Source organism: Heteronotia binoei, chromosome 9 (assembly GCF_032191835.1).
Source record: "Heteronotia binoei isolate CCM8104 ecotype False Entrance Well chromosome 9, APGP_CSIRO_Hbin_v1, whole genome shotgun sequence".
Lineage (NCBI taxonomy): Eukaryota > Metazoa > Chordata > Lepidosauria > Squamata > Gekkonidae > Heteronotia > Heteronotia binoei.
Genome location: NC_083231.1, coordinates 30,249,098 through 30,270,799, shown reverse-complemented (window position 1 = coordinate 30,270,799; position 21,702 = coordinate 30,249,098). Strand labels below are relative to the sequence as shown.

General features: G+C 41.3%; 1 protein-coding gene across 3 annotated transcripts in view; it reads left to right on the top strand.

Moving 5' to 3' along the window:
- SGCZ (sarcoglycan zeta) overlaps positions 1-17,408 on the top strand; it is an 865,974-nt gene extending 848,566 nt beyond the window's left edge. For all 3 annotated transcript variants that reach the window (XM_060246399.1, XM_060246400.1, XM_060246401.1), the window contains 2 exons: positions 12,746-12,869; positions 16,630-17,408. In XM_060246399.1, coding sequence (XP_060102382.1) covers positions 12,746-12,869; positions 16,630-16,827 — 322 coding nt within the window. In that variant the 3' untranslated portion in view covers positions 16,828-17,408. The remainder of the gene's footprint in view (positions 1-12,745; positions 12,870-16,629) is intronic.
- The last annotated feature ends 4,294 nt before the right edge of the window (positions 17,409-21,702 follow it).

The following is a 21,702-nucleotide window of genomic DNA, read 5'->3' as shown; positions in this document are numbered from 1 at the left end:
ATCCCAGTTCACACAATTTGCCAAATAAAGGAATTGCACTTGATGATAAAAATACATCTTGCCTCAGTCAATGTATTAGTTGCCTGGGGGTTCTAATAAGAATATTTTTAACCACATTTTAATAGTGTGTTTCCATGTGATTGACTATAAGGAAAACAGTCCAGCTTCTAATCTAATTACTGAGTTTTGTAATTCCCAATACGATTAGGATGAAGCTAGTTTACAGCCTCTCAAGATCTTTAGTTATTGCATAATTGTGCCCCATATAGGGTTGTAGGTAAGATCTTTGAATTGTATAATTTGAGCAATGCTGGAAAAGACTGGCCACCTTTTGTAAAATAAAATTTCTTTAAGGACATGGACAGAAACTGAAAGCTATTTATAATATATATATATTAGAAGACTTTTCCATATCATTAGAGCATCAAAATAGATGCCCAGTTATTGGTAAGAACGAATTTGTTCAAACCCCATTCCTTGCAATCTCTAAGGATGTCCTGTCTTCCTAGGTTCTCCGAACAGCAGTATTTTAGATTTGTTTTGACTTATACCAGGGGTGGCCAGTGGTAGCTCTTCAGATGTTTTTTTGCCTACAACTCCCATCAGCCCCAGCCATTGGCCATGCTGACTGGGGCTGATGGGAGTTGTAAGCAAAAAAAACATCTAGAGAGCTACCGTTAGCCACCCCTGACTTATACTAAGTCACTCTATTTCACAATAATGAATAAATTGTTAGATTTGGTTTCATAAGCCCTGCCTAGTCAATGATAACAGTAAAACATCAGCAACATAAAGCGTTATATTAATTTGATGTCCCCTGAATGATGAAGCCATTACATTCACTTTTGACAAAAAGGGACTCAGGTAATTTAAGCAGAGTGCAAAATGCAACCCTGCCACACTCCTTTTATCACAGGTATACTATCTGTTGAAAGACCTCTCGTTGGCCACTTGACCTGTAGAGTCATGCTAGTGCACAGTCATTGAATTAAATACAATAAACATTTTGAAATTGCATACTATTGTAGCTTGGCCTGCAACTTTTCTCTACTTATAGTATCAAATGCCAATTTTAAGTTAAAAAAAAGGCAGCATATAGTTATTTGTCTTTAAATATTTCTCAGCCAATTGTGACGAGATTATCCCATTATACATTATAGAACAGACCTTCCTGATGCCAAATTGTTCAGGCCCCAAAATATTACAATTGTCCATCTAAGACTTCAATTTGAGTTTCAGAAACATGTCATACAATTTATCCAGCATATAAAGTAAACTAACAGGTCTGTAATTTGTGGGATCTAAGTGGGATCTTATTTGTTGATGGGTACCACAATTAATGACTGCCAATCCAGGGATTTCACATCTTTGATCAAACACAGTGAGAAAAAAACCAGCCAGAAGTGAAGCCCACCAAGTGGGACTTCAGAGGAACAGTACAAAGAGAATGCCATCTGGACCTGCAGTCTTGCCAGGTTTTAGGTAATGAATCAGCCTAAGAACTTCATCCCATTTTTCTGTAACTGAGGCTAAGTTGTTTCAACTCAGAGATCTTAACACGGACCTCAATTCCTCCCACTATCACATAGAAAATAGTCCACCCAGATTTCTGCAGAGACTTCCTCTGTTGCCTATTTAAATCACTAAGAGTTTTCCAAAACAATTGGGGGTGTTTTGATTGGGTCAGTTATTCAATTTTAGCCACATAAATCTTGTGTGTCTTTGCTTTTCCACAAGCAATAAAGGTAAAAGGTAATAGTAGTCCACTGTGCAAGCACTAAGTCATTACTGACCCATGGGGTGTTGTTACATCATGAAGTTTTCTTGGCAGACTTTTTATAGGGTGGTTTGCCATTGCCTTCCCCGGTCGTCTACATTTTACCCCAAGCAAGCTGGGTATTCATTTTACCGACCTTGGAAGGATGGAGTCAACCTTGAGGTAGCTACCTGAACCTAGCTTCTGCTGGAATCGAACTTAAGTCATGAGCAGAGGTTGGATTGCAGTACTGCAGCATACCAATCTGCGCCATGAGGCTCTATTTCATAGCCTCCTGTAAACCCATTTCTGACAAATATAACCTGAGATATGATGGTGGGTACAGCAAGTTTTCATTTTTCAATAGTTCCTCTTGAGTTTTGATTCACTATCAAACCTTTCCATCTTTCCCATCCTTCTAACGGTTGGAACAAGTTCCAGATATAAAGTCTGAAATGCTCCCAATAATTTAGCCAGTAACTCACCTAAGTTTTGCCTGTTATGTGATTGATAATTTCTCTTTTGGTCTTATTTATACTTTTCTGATTCATCAGTTTCCTAGCTTTATCAGCAATATAGGTGTTCCAATTGTTATACCTGCAATATAATGGCATACCAATTTGATAAGTATTAGAATGCACTTTTAATTCAAATGTTATGGGAAGATGATCACTACAAAAGATTTCTATAATGGTGAATTTAGCTATTCTTGGAAGTAATTCACCTGCTACAAGAATATAGTCTAAAATACTGGCTCCTTGGGTGGAGATATAAAGTTAGCCATCTAATCAGATGGCATTAATTCCTTGTGGCCATTTAAAATTTCCAAATTAAATTTTGCTGTTAAATTCAACAAATAAGTGCTAGCAACATTGATGCCCCTATCAAAAGATATTCTACTTTTACGTAGTTTAGAGAAGACCAAGCCCTCTCCATACCTAGATTCCAGAAAATCTGTATTACTAGCTCTGAGTCTTGCATTCATATCACCCATGAGAATAATCTGTGTGGTTGGATATCTGATAACCAAATTTTCAACAGATTTATCAAAAGCTAGTCAGGATTTTGTAATAAAAACTAAGGCTTTTAAGCAAAGAACACACACATTAATTATCAAAGAAGTTTCACCTAATAACTAAGAAAGTTATTGCACTGTCATTTAAAAAAAATATCTGTTTGAATTATGTTTAAATTTAAATCCTTTCTCACCCAGGTTACAAGGCTACCCTTTGGGCATCCTCTGTTAGTCATGCTACAAGTGGCTTGTAGATTAAAAGCTTCAAGGTCGTCTAGTTTAATTGGGGTTTTAGCCCAAGTAGCTTGTAAACAAATGATGTGGAAATCCTTCAACATTTCTAACAGCTCCCAATCCCTGTTTACTGTGTCAACGGTGAATATTCCATGACAGTAATTTAATCATATTGTTCTGTAGTGGGATATGTCATTGTTCACAAGTAATTTTGTTTTCATCTGGGTCAATAACAACAATACTGGATCCATCAATGGCAGCTCAGACAAAATAGCATCCCCTTCTGAAGATAAGTGGGAACCAAATGATGATAATTTCCCCTCACTTGGTTGCTTATGAATTATTAGGGCAGATTCTCCTGTGATTGTAATTATTTTTGGCTCAATTGCTACATGAACAACTGTTATTTTGCTCTTGTGGTATTGCTATATTTTGTGAGCAATCTCTGAGATCCATCAGGCCCATGGTCACCTCTTGAAATTCTGAATTCAGAGCACAAATATAGTAAGATCATATTCCTCAGTTGAAATGCAAGTAAGTTTTGCCTTTAACTTTTCAAATCAAAGCATATATTTCTGCTGTGCTCCAGGAAGAAGTCTAAAAGATTCGAACAGCATTTCTTCATCTGCATCTTCCTGGGAGAAACTTCTTAGAACCATCCTGGGAGATGTCCTTAGAACCAACAAGTAGATTACTAGAGTGAGCTGTCTTGGACTCACTGCCCTCTTGCCCAAAAACACCTGCTGATCTTGCTTCCCTCATCTCTTCTTTTTTTCTAGAAATCTGAGGATTGACATTTTGATTCCTAAAAACCCTAGCAGGGTAAATACCAAAGTAAGACAACATTAGAGCTCTGCACATTAAAAGATTTGGAATCACAGAAGTTCTAAACATAAACATAACACTCTAAGTTCTAAACGTTTTCCTCAAAACTATATGTTCCATGAGATTAATTCTGTACATATGTAACTGTAGTAATTTGACCAGATGAGACTTAACCTGGTACCTAACTCCCCAGGCTGGAAATATACCTCTATAACGTATAATTGCTATGTTGACCAGCTAAGCTGGAATGGATACTTATAGGCCTCCATGGAATGAAATATCAGTTTTGATTCTAAACCTAGGGAAGAAAAATCCTTTCTTTGGTACGCCATTGTGTTTCTAGTGGCTCTTCATTTTATACTGGTTCCATTTTTGTGAGTTTTTAATCCCCACTCTGAATGGCTAATTTTGAATTTTCCCCCAAATCTCCAGTTTCATAAAATCTTGTTCACAGTATCTGCAGTTAGGAGGGTCCAAGAAGCTCACAAGGCTACTATTATCTTGTCCAGAAGAAATTTAATTTCCACCATGATTATCCAGTTGTTGCTCCTCTTGAAGAGTCTCTCTTAACAGTCTCAACATCTCATATTTGTTCTTAAGAGGAGTGTCATGCAATGGAAAATTGAATCTTAAGAAGTAACTATTCAGTCCTAATTGTTTAAGGGAAGGTAGCTCATAAGTTGAACAATGATTTAATTTCTTCTTTGATGGCACCATTGTTTGTACTGTATATATCCACAGAAACACAACTGGTTCAAGTGCTATTCAATATTATTTCTGAGTAAATATACTGATCATCTTATATGAAGGAAGTAGCATTGCAGGAATATAATAGGGTATATCATTGCCAGGCCTCGGATTTAGTGGGAGCTCACAGGAGCACAGCTCCTGAACCCTTCTGAAAGTTCCACCTCCTTGTCCATTGAATAGTCGTGCAGCTGCATAACAATTCCTGGATGAGCTCCACCACCTATTTTTCTACAAAACGACCCCTGATCATTGCTATGTTCAGGCCTCAGATTCAGTGGGAGCTCACAGGAGCACAGCTCCTGCACCTTTCTGAAAGTTCCACCTCCTTCTTCTGAGAGTTCCACCTCCTTGTCCATTGAATAGTATGTGCAGCTGCATAACAATCCCTGGATGAGCTCCACCACCTATTTTTCTACAAAATGACCTCTGGCTATGTTTAATGAGTTACGCGAGAATGCAGTTATATTTTGACTTTGATGTAATTCTGGAAGAACAAAGATAAATCAATGCAGAACAGCACCAGTGTGGAAGCAATCATCTGCATACCTCAGTACCTCATTTGGAATATTGTGTGCCATTCAGGTCACCATTTCTCGGAAAGGACATTGCATGGTTGGAAAAGTGGAGTAGAGAGCAACCGATATGATTAAAGTGGCTGGAGCATTGTTCATGTGAAGAAAGAGTCTGTAACTTTTCAGTTTAGAAAATGATGAGGGAGGGAAGGTGGGGTGATTATAAAATTGTGCACATGGTAAAGAGAGTAGACAAAGAGAACCTTTTTTCTCCCAAAAAGCTAGAACTTGGGGGCATCACTGAAGATTCAGGACAGACAAAAAATTTGTTACTCAGCAAGTGATTAAAATATGGAATTCACTGTCAAAGGATGTTAGTAATAACCATAGGCAGAGACAATAGATGTAGGTTTATGGAGCGTTGCGCCAGCCAGGCCGGCGTGGAGGCAAGGCGTGGCCACGGGCTGGAGTCTGCAGAGTGACCGGAGAGAACGAGGGGCCGTGGGCTGGAGTGCACGGAGTGGCCGGTGAGAATGAGGGGCACCGTGCATGGCGGCGAGAGGTAAACGGCGACGAAGGCAAGGCGCAACTCGACTGGCTCGCTGCAGACGGAGCCGACGGAAGCTGTGGGGGCGACGCGATTGTGATTGCTGCCAGGGCATGAATGAAGCCGACAGCCAGATGTCCCGTGACCAGGAGGCCCTGTACGGGGCGAACGGTGCATGGAGACCTGGTGAGCCGGGTGTAGGGGGCTATACTACACCCCGAGGCAGCGACAGCAGAGCCAGAACCCCTTCCGATCAGGACCCACAAGGGCTCAACCCGGGCTGCTGGGAGGATACAGGGGAAGTCTTAACTCTCCTGAGTCGCCGAGCCGCTGGAGTATACTGGGCCCTGGACAACAGACTGCGATAGCAGAAACTCCAGTCAGAAGCTGAAGACATTTAGGGGCACTAGCACTTTAAGAACTGCAGGATCACTACCCAAACTGATAGTTTTGACTCCCACTTCCCACTGAGATAAATTTATATTGCCGGCAACTAAGAGATTAGATATTGTTTAATTAGTTATTTAATTAGTGATATTATTAATTGCTTAGTTTTGAGAGTTTATCTATTTATTTATTGGCAGATTATTTGAGGGGTTGTAATGGGGGGGGATATATTTATTAATATGCTATGGATGAATTAAAGTTTTTAGCTAATCAATTTGAGGAGGCTTAGGGTTGGGGCTTAAATTTAAGTAACTATGGATTAAATTAATAGAGGACCAGGCAATTTGGAACTGTGAAGTAGAGGAGGGTGAGGGGGGTTAAGTTTGGATACGATAACTGGGGAGCAAGCCAACTTGACATTGGTGAAGGATCGGGTACAGAGTGGATGTCTGGCCTAGGGATCCCAGTGCTCATGGGGAGGGGAAGGTATGACGGTGGGAGCAGACGGAGTTATATGGGAAGGAGGTGGAGACAAAACAGCGCTCGGCCCTCTTCCGGTCTGCGTCCCATCCCGACGGTGGCAGGTAGTGGGGCAAAGAGGGAAAGCCTGTCTCCGTCATTGGTGTTATGTAATGCCAGGTCCATAAATAATAAGACCTCAATCCTTAGGGAATACCTGCTTAAGCAGGATATGGACCTGGCTTGCGTAACCAAGACCTGGGTGTGGGATGGAGAGACGGTGGCTCTCTCCCAGATGGCGCCCCCAGGTTACTCGGTCTTTCACCAATCACGGACAACCTGGCGGGTGGAGGGGTGGCGCTATTCATACGGGAGGGTTACTCCTTCAGGGCTCTCCCGGCCCCAACGATCGATGGCCTGAAATGTGCCGGTCTGACGTGGGAAGTGGGGAAGGGGTTGGTGATTTGGCTGGTGTACCGTCCGCCTAATGCACCAGCCAGCGCCTTACCAGCCCTGATGGAGGCCGTGGCAAGCTGGGCGTTGGAGTTCCCAAGGCTTATGGTCTTGGGCGATTTCAACGTCCATGCGGATGACATGGCCTCCAATCAGGTGCTGGACCTAGTGTCTTCCATGGCGACACTGGGACTCTCCCAATTTGTTACCACCCCCACGCATCAGGCCGGGCACATGTTAGACTTGATCTTTGCATCCGGGATTCTGGTGGACGGTATTGCAGCAGAAGCGGTGCCATGGTCGGATCACCTAGCCCTCAAGGCTCATGTGGGTGCGCCGCCTCAACCCTGTATGGGCGGTGAGCCTATTTTGGCTCACCCACAGAGTCTGATGGACCCTGAGCGGTTCCAAAGGGCTCTACAGGACCCCTGGCCCCCTAGCGATTCACTTGATGACCTGGTAGAGACCAGGCACAACAAGCTATCCAGGGCCATCAACGAGATCGCACCCCGGCGTCCTCTGCGCCCCCGAAATAGGCTGGCTCCATGGTACACCTTGGAGCTACGCCAATTGAAACAGGGACTCAGACGACTAGAAAGGCGGTGGAGGCATACTCGTGACGAAGCGACGAGAACATCCTACAGAACGTTTGTGAAGTCTTATGAGATGGCAGTCAAAGCCGCAAAGAAAGATTACTTTACGGCTAGGATTGCATCTGCAATTTCGCGCCTGGCACAATTATTTAAGATAATTGAGAATTTGACTACTCTGCCTCAAGGCAGACCAAACATGAGAGAATTGGAAATAGGCTGTGAGGCTTTTGCGAAATTTTTTGCAGATAAAATCTCGTCGCTCCGCCAGGACCTTCCTGCCACATTGGATGCAGTACAAGAACCCAGGGCTCCGTGCCTGTCTTCTGATGTTACCTTGGATCACTTCGACGCACTTAGCCTAGGGGAAGTCGACGGAATTCTCTCAACTGTACGCCGTACAACTTGCGATCTTGACCCATGCACCTCCTGGCTAATTAAATCTTGCCAGAGGGAGCTTAGATATCCTGTACGGGATATCATAAATAGATCCCTCTTGGAAGGGCAATTTCCAACATCCTTGAAAGAGGCTATGGTCCGCCCTCTCTTAAAAAAGAGTACAGCAGATCTGGTCGAATTGGCGAACTACCGACCGGTCTCGAACTTACCATTTTTAGATAAGGTTATTGAGAGGGCAGTGGCGCTACAGTTGCAGAGTTCCGCCTTAGACTCCCACCAGTCCGGCTTTCGTCCACGCCATGGGACGGAGACAGTGCTGGTCGCCTTGGTGGATGACCTCCAGCGGCATCTGGATCGAGGCGGCGTGGCGGTGCTGATCTTGTTGGACCTGTCGGCCGCGTTCAACATGGTCGATCATCGGCTACTGGCCTGCCTGCTCGCCGACGCAGGGATTAAGGGGTTGGCCTTACAGTGGCTTTCCTCCTTCCTTGATGGACGGGGACAAAGGGTGGCAATTGGGGGAGAGCTGTCCCGGAGGCACCCACTAGTGTGTGGGGTGCCACAAGGGGCAGTTCTCTCTCCGATGTTGTTCAACATCTACATGCGCCCCCTTGCCCAGATTGCTTGGAGGTTTGGGCTTGGGTGCCATCAATATGCAGATGACTCCCAGCTCTATCTACTAATGGACAGCCGACCTGACTGCGTCCCAGAAAACCTGGACCTAGCACTGCAGGCCATGGCAGGTTGGCTCAGGCTGAGCAGGCTGAAGTTGAATCCAACGAAGACAGAGGTCCTTTGCTTGGGCCGCGGTGCCCTGGGAAGGGAAATCCCCTTGCCAGTCTTTGACGGTGTGCTGCTGAAAGCAGCCCATAGGGTCAAGACCTTGGGGGTTCTTCTGGAGCCTTCATTATCAATGGAGGCACAGATAGCGACCACTGCCAAGTCCGCGTTTTTTCATCTTCAACGGGCAAGCAGTTGGCCCCCTTCCTGGAGCGCCAGGACCTAGCAACGATGATCCATGCTACGGTCACCTCGAGACTGGATTACTGCAACGCCCTCTACATGGGGCTGCCCTTGTGCCGAACTCAGCGACTGCAGCTGGTGCAGAACGCGGTGGCTAGGCTGCTGTTGGGGCTCCCAAGATGGGAGCACATACAGCCGGGGCTGCGCGGACTGCACTGGCTGCCAGTGGTATACCAAGTTCGTTACAAAGTGCTGGCCATTACCTTTAAAGCCCTTTATGGCCGAGGACCTGTCTACCTGAGGGACCGTCTCTCCCCATATGAGCCCCAGAGAGCGCTGAGGTCAGCTGGAAAGAACCAGCTGAATATCCCTGGGCCAAGGGAGGCCAGATTGAAGACAACCCGGGATCGGGCCTTCTCCATTGTAGCTCCACTGCTGTGGAATCAACTTCCAGAAGAGGTGCGGGCCCTACGATGTTTAGATCAATTCCGCAGGGCCTGTAAGACCTACCTCTTCAAAATAGCCTTCAACTAATGACAAGCTAAGAAAGTGCCACTGGATGTTTTTAGCTACTGAACCTTACTGAAGATTTAATGTTTATAGCACCATAATGTTAATTTTAATATAACTTGTAAATTGTTTTAATGATGATTTTATAAGTATAACTGGTGATGTATATTGTATTTTTATGTTGTGAGCCGCCCTGAGCCTTCCCTGGCAGGGAGGGCGGGATATAAATAAAAAGTATTATTATTATTATTATAAGCCTATCAGCAGCTACTAGCCATAGTGACTGAAGGGACCATCCACTTACAAAGACAGTAAACCACTGAACACCAGTGCCAAGCAGCCTTGGCCTCTATACCCTACTGTTGGCTATATGAAGAAACTGGTTGGTCAGTGTGTGAGATAGGTTGCTGAAGTAGATGGGCCACTAGTCTGATCCAGCAGGGCTCTTCTTATGTTCTTATTTTCTCAATGAGAACTCTAGTTTGATTGCCTTTTGTAGCTGCTCCTCACTTGAGATTAAACTGTGGGGGTCTTTTCCCTGACCACATTCTCAAAATTCTATAAAAGTCATGGCATTTAATTTGCCTTCTGTTTTTGATATCTAATGTGGCCAATATTATGGCATGTAACATTAAAATGCTTTTAAATGAGTAAAAATGGGCCATTAGCCAAAGAAATAGATAGGATGGAAATATTTCTTTTTTAAAAAAAAATACATATATTCCCAGTGAGATATATATCTCTGAATCAGAAGCCATCTGTCTGCCTCCTGAGCCTGAAACAGGAGTTCCCAGTTGTGAATTCACCCACTCTGAAAGGTCACAGTGCTTTATCAGTTGTGCTCTCTCAACAGGCAACATGAGTCCTCCTTCACAGCTAGTCTTCTAGTAAGTTTCATATTGTGCTGTGTATAAACCAAGTGCAATCCAGACAAAGTTGTGCTTTCAGGTCTCATTGATTTCAATAAAGAATAAAACACCTTCCTAAATCTCTGCGACTAAATCAATAGGACTAAAATGTGATTAATTTTGGCTAGATCGGGCCCATCATTTTCACTTACAGATTCAACTTATTGGTGATGGTCTCAAACCCCATAGACAATATTTTCGCTTGAGCAGGTTATCTTACCTGTTCAGATAGAACCATTTTTCACTGCAGTGTTTTTCTCATACAGTGCTGGGTCTATCCATTGTGTAAGAGATTTATTTGAAAATAAATAAATAAAAGGGTGGGGGATACTGTGCTCTCATTCTCCAGTGGTCCCAGTAGTGTGTCAGTCCTGACATATGGGAATATAGCTCCTCCTCTCCGTAGGCAGGGCCAGCAAGCAAGTTCCTTCAAGGAAGGGGTGCTATTCCCCTTAACTTTCAGTTTTGCTTGGCCCTGCCTCCAGAGCAGGATGTGCCAGCTGAGCTTCGACTCAACTTTGCAAAAAAAACCAAAATAAAAATAATAATAATAAGACCGCAGAAGCGACAAGGAAAGGGACGGGGAAGCTTACCCCCTTCCCTTGGCACCTGAAGCTTCCTGGAGTCTGGCAGAAGCCGGGAGACCTAGGAACATGGCTGCAGTTTTCCCCACGCCTCCCTGAACATGGCGGCGAGCGGCAGAGACTGCAGACGACCGGGGTGGAGACAGCAGCACACGTGTCGGTGGCCCCGCGGACATGCCGAGCCTCTGTCCAGACCCGGCAGCACTCACAGGGCGGACAGGATGGCGACAAACTCCTCCTCCTTCCTGAGGAACAGGTAGAGTCCCAGAGACCCATGGAATGGGAGTTTTGGTGGAGGAGGAAGTTCAGGAATGGGGGAAAGTAGGGCGGCCTATGCAAGGTTGCCTGAGGGAGGACTTAATGAATAGTCTGCCCCCCCCAATGCTTCCTCTCGCTGGCATAACTGAGCCTGCTGTTGTGATTGCACATCCCCAATTGAAGATTAGGCAGGAAGAAATAATATATGAGAGAACAGGAGGCTATGACAGAATAATTGAAATTCATTTAGGAGAGTGGGTGCAAAAGAGGTCCCTCAGCTGTTGCAATAGGAGTGGTGGATGTCAGAGGTAGTTAAATTGAATACCAGCCTCATACTAGAAGCCTTTTCCTTTAATGCCATTGTCTGTCCTCTTTGTTTTCTGTTATGTCTGTTTCTTTTTCTCTATGTTCTACCCTTACATCCCATGCCCTTGGGTAACATTGGAGCTACATAGCTAATGGGCTTTTGAAAATAAAGTGTTGAATCTGTGATTTTTACTGCTCAGTGGCTTGACAGGAAGACAACACCCACACTGGACACCAGACTTCAGAATGTAGCTAGGTTGAATGAAATAACAGAAAAATGCTAAAATCATATTGATATTTATTTGCTTTTATTCGATATTTATTTCTCAATGGATTTTCATGTTACTAAAAAAAAGGTCACTAACAAAAAATGTTTATTTCAATATTTATAGCCTCTCTTTCTCACCATTGTGAACCCAAATCATTTCTAATATCCATATCCTTTCCTCAGCTTTATTGTTACTCATGGAAATAGGTTTGGCTGAGAGTGATAGTTCTAGGGTCACTCACTCACTCCCATGATAGAACAGGAATTCAACCCTGCATGTCTTGGATCCTAGTCCACCATTGAAAACTACACTGGCTTCCCCCAAAGTCTGTCCAAAACAAGATATTCTCTAGATGAATATATACAACTCATAGTGAAGATTTTAATACATAGCAGTCCTTGATAGGTAAACTCCCTCTGATCTCACTATAAATTCTCTTTTATCCAATTAAAATGATTTACTTTGAAAAATATTCATTGGATGTTTTAAAGTAAGTTGCTGTAATTCATTTTCCCATCTGTATTGAGTTATCTCAGAAATTTCAACCCTGATTTCACCAGACTCTCTCCCCTATATCTTGAATACAATATTTTGTTAATTTTGAACTTCAAAACATCTCAAATGCTATTTTCAGTTGTATATATTAAAGGGGGCTCCCATGCCTTCCCTGGTCTGAGTTCCTGGTCTGAGCAAACAGCCAAAATATTATATTCTAAGGGAAGAGACAGCCACAATTCTTCAGCGAAGAAGAAAACAGACAACTAGGACAGCTCAGTCACAAAAGGAAAAGAAAAATGGAGGGAAAATCTTGCCTCTGAGGGAGGGAAGTGGATGGGGCATCATAACATGTTTTTAATCTTGAAAGTGAATTTTTCATAGCTCAGTTATGGGTTTCCAATGCCATTGAAGTTTTATTTTTCCAGTGTTCTGGGGAAAAGATTTTATCTATGCTGTCAGGTCAGGTATACTGTATGTCATCTTTTTGCTGTTTTTTTCCTCTCCCCTCCCCTTTACTCTCAGGCTTGAATCACCAACTAGATCATTGATAATGGAAGCTCCCAGAGGAATACAAGTGAGTGCAGCTGTAGGGGACATAAAGGCCACCTGTAGGAAAGAATTACACTTGCAATCCACAGAAGGGGAGGTAAGTCTGATCTGATATGTGACACAACCAGAAAACCTACAGGTATGGAGAATGAAACTGAAAATTGAGCTTCTGTGTCAGTCACAGCAAAGGAACATGTCTGCTCAGACTGAAAATCAGTTTCAAATCCTTGTTTTTCAACTATTGAATATAATTTTATTTATTTGGCAGAGAAGCATCACATTCCCAAGTACTTGAACCTGGAAGTATGTATTATATTGTTTGAGGACCAATAGTGGTTAACCTATTAACTCAGGGGCAATTTATGGGAAACAAGACGAGAGAAAGAAAAACTTTTGACACAGCTGATCGTGATCTTGCTGGTTCAATTTACATGCAACAGTTTGATTTCATCTTCTCCTTTATGAGGCTTAAATCCATTCCCTGCTCTTGTTACAGACTACCAGCTCTCTCACCCATGTTTTTCTTGGAGATTCTCTGTCCCACAAGAACAGCTTTTCAGGAAGTTTACTTACTGCCTTTGGAAAAGACCACACACACAGCACTCAGGGTTAAATAGTTGTGGTTCTGTTGGAATTAATTTTTTTAAAGCTTGTTTTAACTGTGAATTAATTGGGTTTTTTATTGTAAACTCGTTCTGAAGTTGTTTTGGCTGAAAGCCTAGAAGTTTAGTAAACAAGCTAGAAAGTGTAGAGAATTGTGGAAGGAGGGAATGATTGGGAAATCCAAGCAAATATATTCCATTACCCAAATCTCTTCCTCTGGTATGATATAAGCATAGTCCAGGGAGTTGGGAGGAGCAAGGACGTGGGTGGATGCCATCAGTTCTGGGAAGAATCTGGAAACAATGTCATGCCTGGCAAGAAAATAAAACCATAAAGTTTCTATAGTGAAACCTTAAATGTTTCCAGCAATCCCTAATGAGGCATAATTGTGCTTCTGGATTTTTCTCAGAAGTGATAAAATGCCATTGCAACAACAACAAATTTTTTTTAGTTTATTTTTCTCCTGCTAGCCAACAGTGGCAGTGGACCATAGGGAGCTGCCAGCAGGACCTCTCATGTCATAGCAGGAGACCTAGTAACCCTCTGTCCTTGACTCTTAACATTATGTACCTCTTAAGGCTTGCTCAGTCCTCCAGGCCATTTGGGAGTGCTATTTCTTTTTCTGGCAGTTAATTTACAAAGTCCATATTTTTTTTCAAGATCTCTAGAAAGTCTTCTGTGTAAAACCACTATTTTTTTCTGACCTCGACCTGCTTTTCCCACTTTACTGCTAATTGGTATTAAGGCCACCAAACAGAGAAAACCAATCCTGATCCAGGAACTTTTGGCTTTCATATTGAGGACCCCTTTCCAGTCATATAATCTAGCCCCTCTACATCAACCACATCATATGTTACAGAAAACTGACCATATTGATTTTGTAACTTCCCCCAGTCCATTGCCAGTCCATCCGGCAATCCAGTGGACTGAGTTCAGTTTGGTGGGTCACAAATCATTGCAGGCCTGACATAATATTAATTGATATATCATCATTAAGTTAGTACTGGAAAAGGCATAAATGGTTATTTTCCTAGCTGGGCTTAATAATCAGGGCATGTTTAGAAAGAGTGATAGCAAATCCGTACTGCCACAATGTATTGTCAGTTGTATAGTTCCTTTTCATTATCAGAGCAATTCTGAAACTGCATTATGTTGATGCATGTTTAATGTACAAATAGAATTGCAACATTAATGATGAAAAATGCATTTGCTTTTTCTTCTCCAATTAGGGCTGATAAGTGGGCCACAATTAATCAATATCACCAAAGACCAGAGTGCTCAAACATATGTCTTATGTAGCACTTTTCATTTTCAAAGTATTTCACCAACTTTGATGTAATTCTACACTGTGCTGCAGCCTCCAGCTTTATATCAATATTTAACCATCAGCCCAAACCATGAGTTGCATCCCAATAAAGACAACTTAGATTGTAAAAAGGAAGGCTTGGTTGCCAGCCATTGTACCACCATGGGATCCCATTGTTTTCTGCTCACATGAAAACAAAAATTTACAGCAGAATGTCCTTCGGTAGAAATCATTATTATTATATTTAGTATAAAGCTGTAAATTCTGAAGCAAAAGTTTATTTGTTTTTAAAAGTAAAACCTGCAATGCTGCTTTGACCCCAAAGAAACTGTTGTTATCAATCTAAGGACCATAAAAATGCCTTTGTTAAAGTTTCTGTTCCTACTGAATACTTGTACCAAGGTTTCTAAGTGAAAGCAGCTGACTAGTGGTGTCCATCCATAGGAAACTGCAAATTCCAGTGGGTCCATCTGCACTTTCAGAAGTTAGTTGGTTGGTTAGTTAGTTAGTTATTGCATTTATATCCTGCCCTCCCGTAGCGGGCTCAGGGCGGCTAACAATTGACAAAACATAATATTAAGAACAAGATACAATAAAATTATTAAAACAATTTAGCAGTTCAAAACAATTTAAAAATACAGTATAATTTCCAATACAGTCACTAGGATCCAAATGGCGGGTTTTAGTTCTTTTTGAGCGCTGCATCTGACAATGTTATAAAATAATTCTTTGGTGCTTAAATTTATACTGGGGTGGTTCCAGTGTCAATGCTGCAGGGTGGTGAGATGGTGGTCGCCTCCCCATTATCTATTAAATGCTCGTTTAAATCATTCTGTCTTACAGGCCCTGCAGAATTGTTCCAAGTCCCACAGAGCCCTGATGTTTTCAGGGAGGGCATTCCACATGGCAGGTGCTGCCACTGAAAAAACTCTTACTTGAGTGGTGGACAGCCATGCTTCTTTTGGCCCAGGGATCGGAAGGAGATTTTTGTTTGATTAAGGACCACCCCCTCCAAGCCAAGTGGATATCCTATTTTTTCAGGTTATCTGCGGAACCCCTAGAAAGTACATTATATCACAGCATTGATTTAATCTTTGATAAAATGTGGCTGTACTCCTCAGAACAGGAAGATGATCATTACTCTACAGCAAAGCATATTCAGCCTATCCTTACATTGAGAAAATTAGTTTCCCAGTTTGAGTCCTTGAGTGTAAATAGCTAGGCAGTTTCTGTATTCTCAGGGTTTCATTTTGAAATGCATCCAAATGGGGTTTAAAAGGGGGTGGGGAAGGTGATCAGAAGACTGTGATTTAGGGAACTGAGGTTCTGGAATGCCAGCACATGCAGAAAAAAACTGAAAATATTTTAAGAACATTCCCAGTTTTTATTTTTCTTGACATCATATCTACATAGTTAATGTATGTATTCTGGCATCTCAGCTGCAAATATTTACAATGACCCATATGCTTGTAGGACAAGCTGCCTTGATGGGAGAAAAGACAAAACAGGAAATAAAACTTGCTACATCTGTTAATTAATATCAATTTATTCCTACATAAAATGCCAAAGCTACATATTCTTTGACCGGGAGAATGATTATAGGAGCCATTCTGGCATTGAATATGGAAGAGGGCTCTGGCCACTGCTTATGTTTTAGATGTTTAAGCCCTACATGCTCGGGTTGCCAACTCTGGGTTGGAGATTTCCTGGAGATTTGAGGGTAGTGTATGGGAAGGACAGGGTTTGTGGAAGGGAGGGATTTCAGCAGGATATAAGGCCAAAGTGTCCTCCTCCAAAGCAGCTATTTTCTCCAGTGAAACTGATCTTTGGTGGTGGATCTCCAGGACCTACCTGGAGGTTGGCAACCCTACAATATGTTCATTAAACTAATTTCCCATATTGTGACCTAAGACTACACTCCCCCCCCCCCCTTTTCTTTTTCTCCTAGATATTTTTAAATGCGAACTCAATCCGACTAGGGAATCTGCCAGTGGGTTCATTTTCCTCTCCCTCGTCGCCAAGCTCGTCAACTACTCGCCAGACTATCTATGAGCTCTGTGTTTGTCCCAATGGTAAACTTTACCTTTCCCCAGCAGGAGCAGGCTCCACCTGTCAGTCCAGTAGCAACATCTGCTTGTGGAGCTGAAAAGACTCCAGATCCCTCCTCGCACCAGAATAGCCTTTTTGTTACTGTCCCTCTGCTTCACAGTTCTGCTTGGTTTCCCGCGTTAAATCATGACGTTCCAAACCACCCACAGAGCAACCTCTTCCAGCGTAAGCAGGAATACAATGCGGCCTTCTTGTCTGGCTTATGAACATTAGAGATGGAAGAAAGAAGAGAGAATAACATGGTTGCCTCCATCAGGAAACCTGGATCTTAGTATCCCCTTTTGTCCAAAAGGGAGAATAACACAGGTGCCTTTGCTATAGATGAAGTGAAGCACATTGTTTTAGATTTTTGCAGGAACTGTACATGAGAAACTGCACATATATACATAAATATATATAGATATAGATATATATAGATTGATACAATATTATATAAATTTGCCCAAAATCTAATGGCAAGATAAATTGGTATGATAAAGAAGTCTACCATCTGAAAGCACAATTTTCACTCATCTTTTTTGGATGTAAACTTTTATCCCTGAATTTTAAAATTTTGAAGCATTGTGTGATTCTTGCTTTATTAAACAATTAAAATTCAGTTCCTGTTTTTAAACAACAAGAGACAGAATCCCTCCCTGAGTGCCATTCCTTTAAAAACAAGCTTTGTTACTGTTTGTCTCCTATATTGACAGGTTTTTTTAGGTTAGGTAAAATTTTTGAAAGTGCTTAGCAATATTTCCTGTCCAGATTTAAAATATCATTAACTTTTCTTTTCTTTCTTTCTTTCTTTTTTTTTTGAGTCCTGAAAGATTTTCCTGGCTATTGCATATGAATTTATTTTCATTAAACAAAAGTGGTCAGGGCTCAGTGATACCACAGAATTCCTGAATAATCCAGTGAGGCCCTAAAAAATAATCAGGATAGAAGACTATTTAGAGCATTCTGTAAGAATATTACAACAAATATTAAAAGAAGGCGGGGAAGATTTGGGGAAGCAAAATACTGGTCTAAGGAAAAGATTCTCAGGATAGTAAATGGATAATGAATTAGGTGATGGCCATTACAAGTACTTTTCTCACAGGACAGTAATTTGTAATGGGGAAAAGAGTCACACCCTGATCTGAAGCTCCATGTGCATATAGGGAGCCCTTAAATATACAGTATTTGCTTTAATCATACTGAAGGGAGCAAATCCATGCACACAAATAAATATGCCTGTAGCTCTGTTTCTTCCATCAAAGTGAATTGAGATGAAGCAAGCTCCAGCTCTCCATAAGAAATCACTGGATTGGAGCTACGTACTTTAAATCAGAAGGCTTTTAAAAACAAAGCCATTTGAAGAAAGTGTATTGGAATTACTAACATGGTGAATGAATGAAATAGTAGTCAGTTGGAATGTTGTTCACTTACCTTTTTGTTATCAGTCATTTCAAAAATATTTCAAAGTATACTAGCTTTCAGTGTTCATGAGCAGCTATTAAATGAAGAAAATGCAGACAGAGCGATGTTGTGTAGAATCTCTCAGGTATGTGTTTGAAGAATGTACTCAATGGACATTAGAAATTTCATTTTAAATAAAAATTGAGTTTATGTAAAGTGAAATGTAAAAAGCTACACTGGTGAGATATTAAGAAATTGGCTTGTGGTTATAAGCATAAACATGTTGAAATTTATAGAATGCAGGCAAGATTCATAAACTTACAATCTTGTGATGAGTCACTGGAAGGTATTGCATTATTTTACATGTAACTTTATGTGCTGCATTTGCAGCTGCTCCATTACTGTTCATGAAACATGCATGTCTTCCTAACCAGATGGATGGAAGACAGACAAATTCCTGGGGAAGTGTAGCAGCAGTCACAAGGAAGTTGCCTCCTGTTTTGATTGGTACTGTCCTTTTCATATCACTCATTATTTAATTTTATTGATTGCCTTGATAGGTTTCTGACAGAAAAACAATCAACATATTTTATAGATAATAATGATAATTCAATAGCAACCAGGTGACTCATAGATATGTAAATTGTGTCTCAGATTGGATAGTTTATATTTCAACATTATTTCAATCTATTAACTGCCCAAGCCATTCTGATTCAAAGACTTCTGGGCACTTTGACATACATACACTAATGCAATTTTAATCCACTTCAGTGATAGTTTGCCAGTAGACTTTGCCATTTTGCACAAAAAAATCCAGTTGCAAACTGCATTGAAAGTGGATTGAAAGTGTTTTATTTTTAGTGTGTGTCTGTTAAGTGATGTTAACTGGTTTTCCAAATAAGTCTGGAAGTCATAGAGATAGGAAAATACAAGGGATTGGATCCAACCAGGTTTTGCACTCAAATATTTCTCAGTTCCTTTTCATAAATTGTCCCATATTTGGCATGGTTTTTGTCTCTGCAGGTCTCATATTATCCAGGATAGCCTTTTGGTGGTCAAAGGAGATTCTCTGCTTCCCTTTTCAACCAGCGAAAAAGCTGGTTGGATCCACTCCAAGGTGGTATAATAGTGTGATTTGTAATCATATAAAAGGATAGTGGGCTTGCACTGTTTACAGCTATGTTCTAACTGAAACTGTGAATGCCTTCTCCAGGTATAAGCATTTTTGTCTACAGTCACATTAGTAATTTTAAATGGTAAAGAGGTAACCCATAGATAATACTGTGTCTTGAAAGACTGCCCTCTCCACCTCTTTCTATCAGGCAGGAAAAGGAGCATGGGAAACAAAGCAGCAACAGCTTGCTACTTAGACCAGATTACTTCAAATGATTGGCCAGAAGGCCAAGTTCTGTGTTGCACTTGTGCAGCCAACTCACATCTAGACTTCTTTCAGGAAGCCCCAATGAACTAAAAATATGCCTGCGAAATGGATCACAACTGGACTGTGGCACAAATAGAAATAGACAGAAAGCTTGATTTTTTATTTTTTTTTGCCCAAGATTCCCCACCACAAATTTAGAATAAGACATACCAGTTGTATACTATAGGAGTGTTTATTGCAATGCAGTATGCATTTTAAGAGCATTCTGGGAACAGAGGTATAGGATGTTGACATGTTAAACTCACTGAAATACGTGATGTTCTAAACTGTTGTGGAAACTTGATGTGTATACTGTTATCTTTCTACATTTCCAGATAACTCTTAAAATGGATTCTAATGATATCTTGTCATTTGATAGCTGCTTGAAACCAAAGGTTGTTGTGACCCTTTTCTAGCTGTGCATTGAAGCCACCTGTAGCTTCCTAGCATAGTCTACAGCTGGCATTTTATCCACACATCACAACTCTTGACAGAAACAGGGTTTGTGGTAATGATGGGCTTATCACAAGAGCCTATGGAATCTTATTCTCCATTTGGTTACAGAAACCCATTATGGTAATCTTTTAAGCAGATAACTACCGTATGAATAGTGTCATCTAACTTCATAGTGATGAAATAATATGCAAGCCTTTGGTAATGGGTGATAATTTTACACTTCATCCTATTAAAGCTCACTGAAACTTACAGGAAGAGAGAGGAATAGTTTACTATGAGAATTTTTCTTGATAATTCAGGCTGGTTGACTAGAAACCAAATTACCCAGTATCTCCTTTGACTCAACTTGGTTGAACAAATGCTTTTTGCTTGTGTCTGAAATGAATTTAGAAGTAGTCTGGCCATAAAACAATTTATTCCCGGCAGATTTCAAATATGCACGGATAGTTACGATGTGCAAATAGTATAAAAGCCGGAAAACAAACTTCAGATTTGCCATTTCAAGTTTCAGTGGAGGTAAGTGCAAAAAAAAAGCAAGCCGTGAACTTTTAAGAGCATTTGTTGTTATACCTCACGAGATAACCAGACGTATTATTTCTCAGGAGCCACTATATATAGCATTTGAAATATGGAGGGGATTCCTCCCATTCTTCTCTTTCCACACTGCACTCTTGAAAACTTTGTTTCAAAGTACTAAGAAGTTTGTCAGAGGTGCCATATAGAAGCATTTGACATGGCATTAGCCTGGAGGCCTGTCCAGATTACCATAATCCATTTCCTGGAAATGTGTTACAAACCAGAACCTGGGAATCTCACACTGAAGCTAAACTGCTGAATAAAATGTCAAAACTACTTTTTGTACTGCTTTGCCACATCCCTTGTCACACTGTTCTTTCCTTGATTATTGGAAGGACCTAAGCATATTTGTTCATGTTTAAGATTCTGAAAATGTCTTCTTAGTTGAAGTATTGTATTAGACAGACAGGGTTTCTATACAACATGGCATGATTTTCACAATTAATACATGATACAGAAGCCCACCCCAAAGATGTAGTAAGCATGAGGTAATCCATCTGTCTTTTATGTTTTAAAGTTTTTCCCTCATCTAGAAAATAATAGCTTTATGCTAAATACATCTATCCTGGGGCTATTCACCCTAAGTGGCAGCAGTTCTTCAGGTTGAGATCTTCCTCAGCCATAGGGTTGCCAGCTCTGGGTTGGGAAATACCTGGAGATTTTTGGGGTTTTGCTGGGAGGGACCTCACAGGGTATAATGTCATAGGGTCCATCCTCCAAAGTGGCCATTTTCCCCAGGGGAACTGAACTTGGTCATCTGAATTGTAATAATGGGAAATCTTCAGATGCCACCTGGAAGTTGGCAACCTTAACATTCTACATGAGAACTGTAGGTATAAGAAATTAAACAACAACAACAAAATTGTCCTGTGCCATTGAACTAGAGCTTCTTCTCTGAAAGAAAGATGAACAGACTCTGCTGTGAGCTCTATTAGAGCACTGTAGCCTAGCATCCAGCCGCCACTAATAGTAGACCAGCAAGAAGGCAAAAGTAGGCCTCCACGGGTCTTTAAACAGAGAACTCCATGGCTCATAAAAATTGTTGATGCATAATGTACGTAAGAAAATACTTTGCTTTAA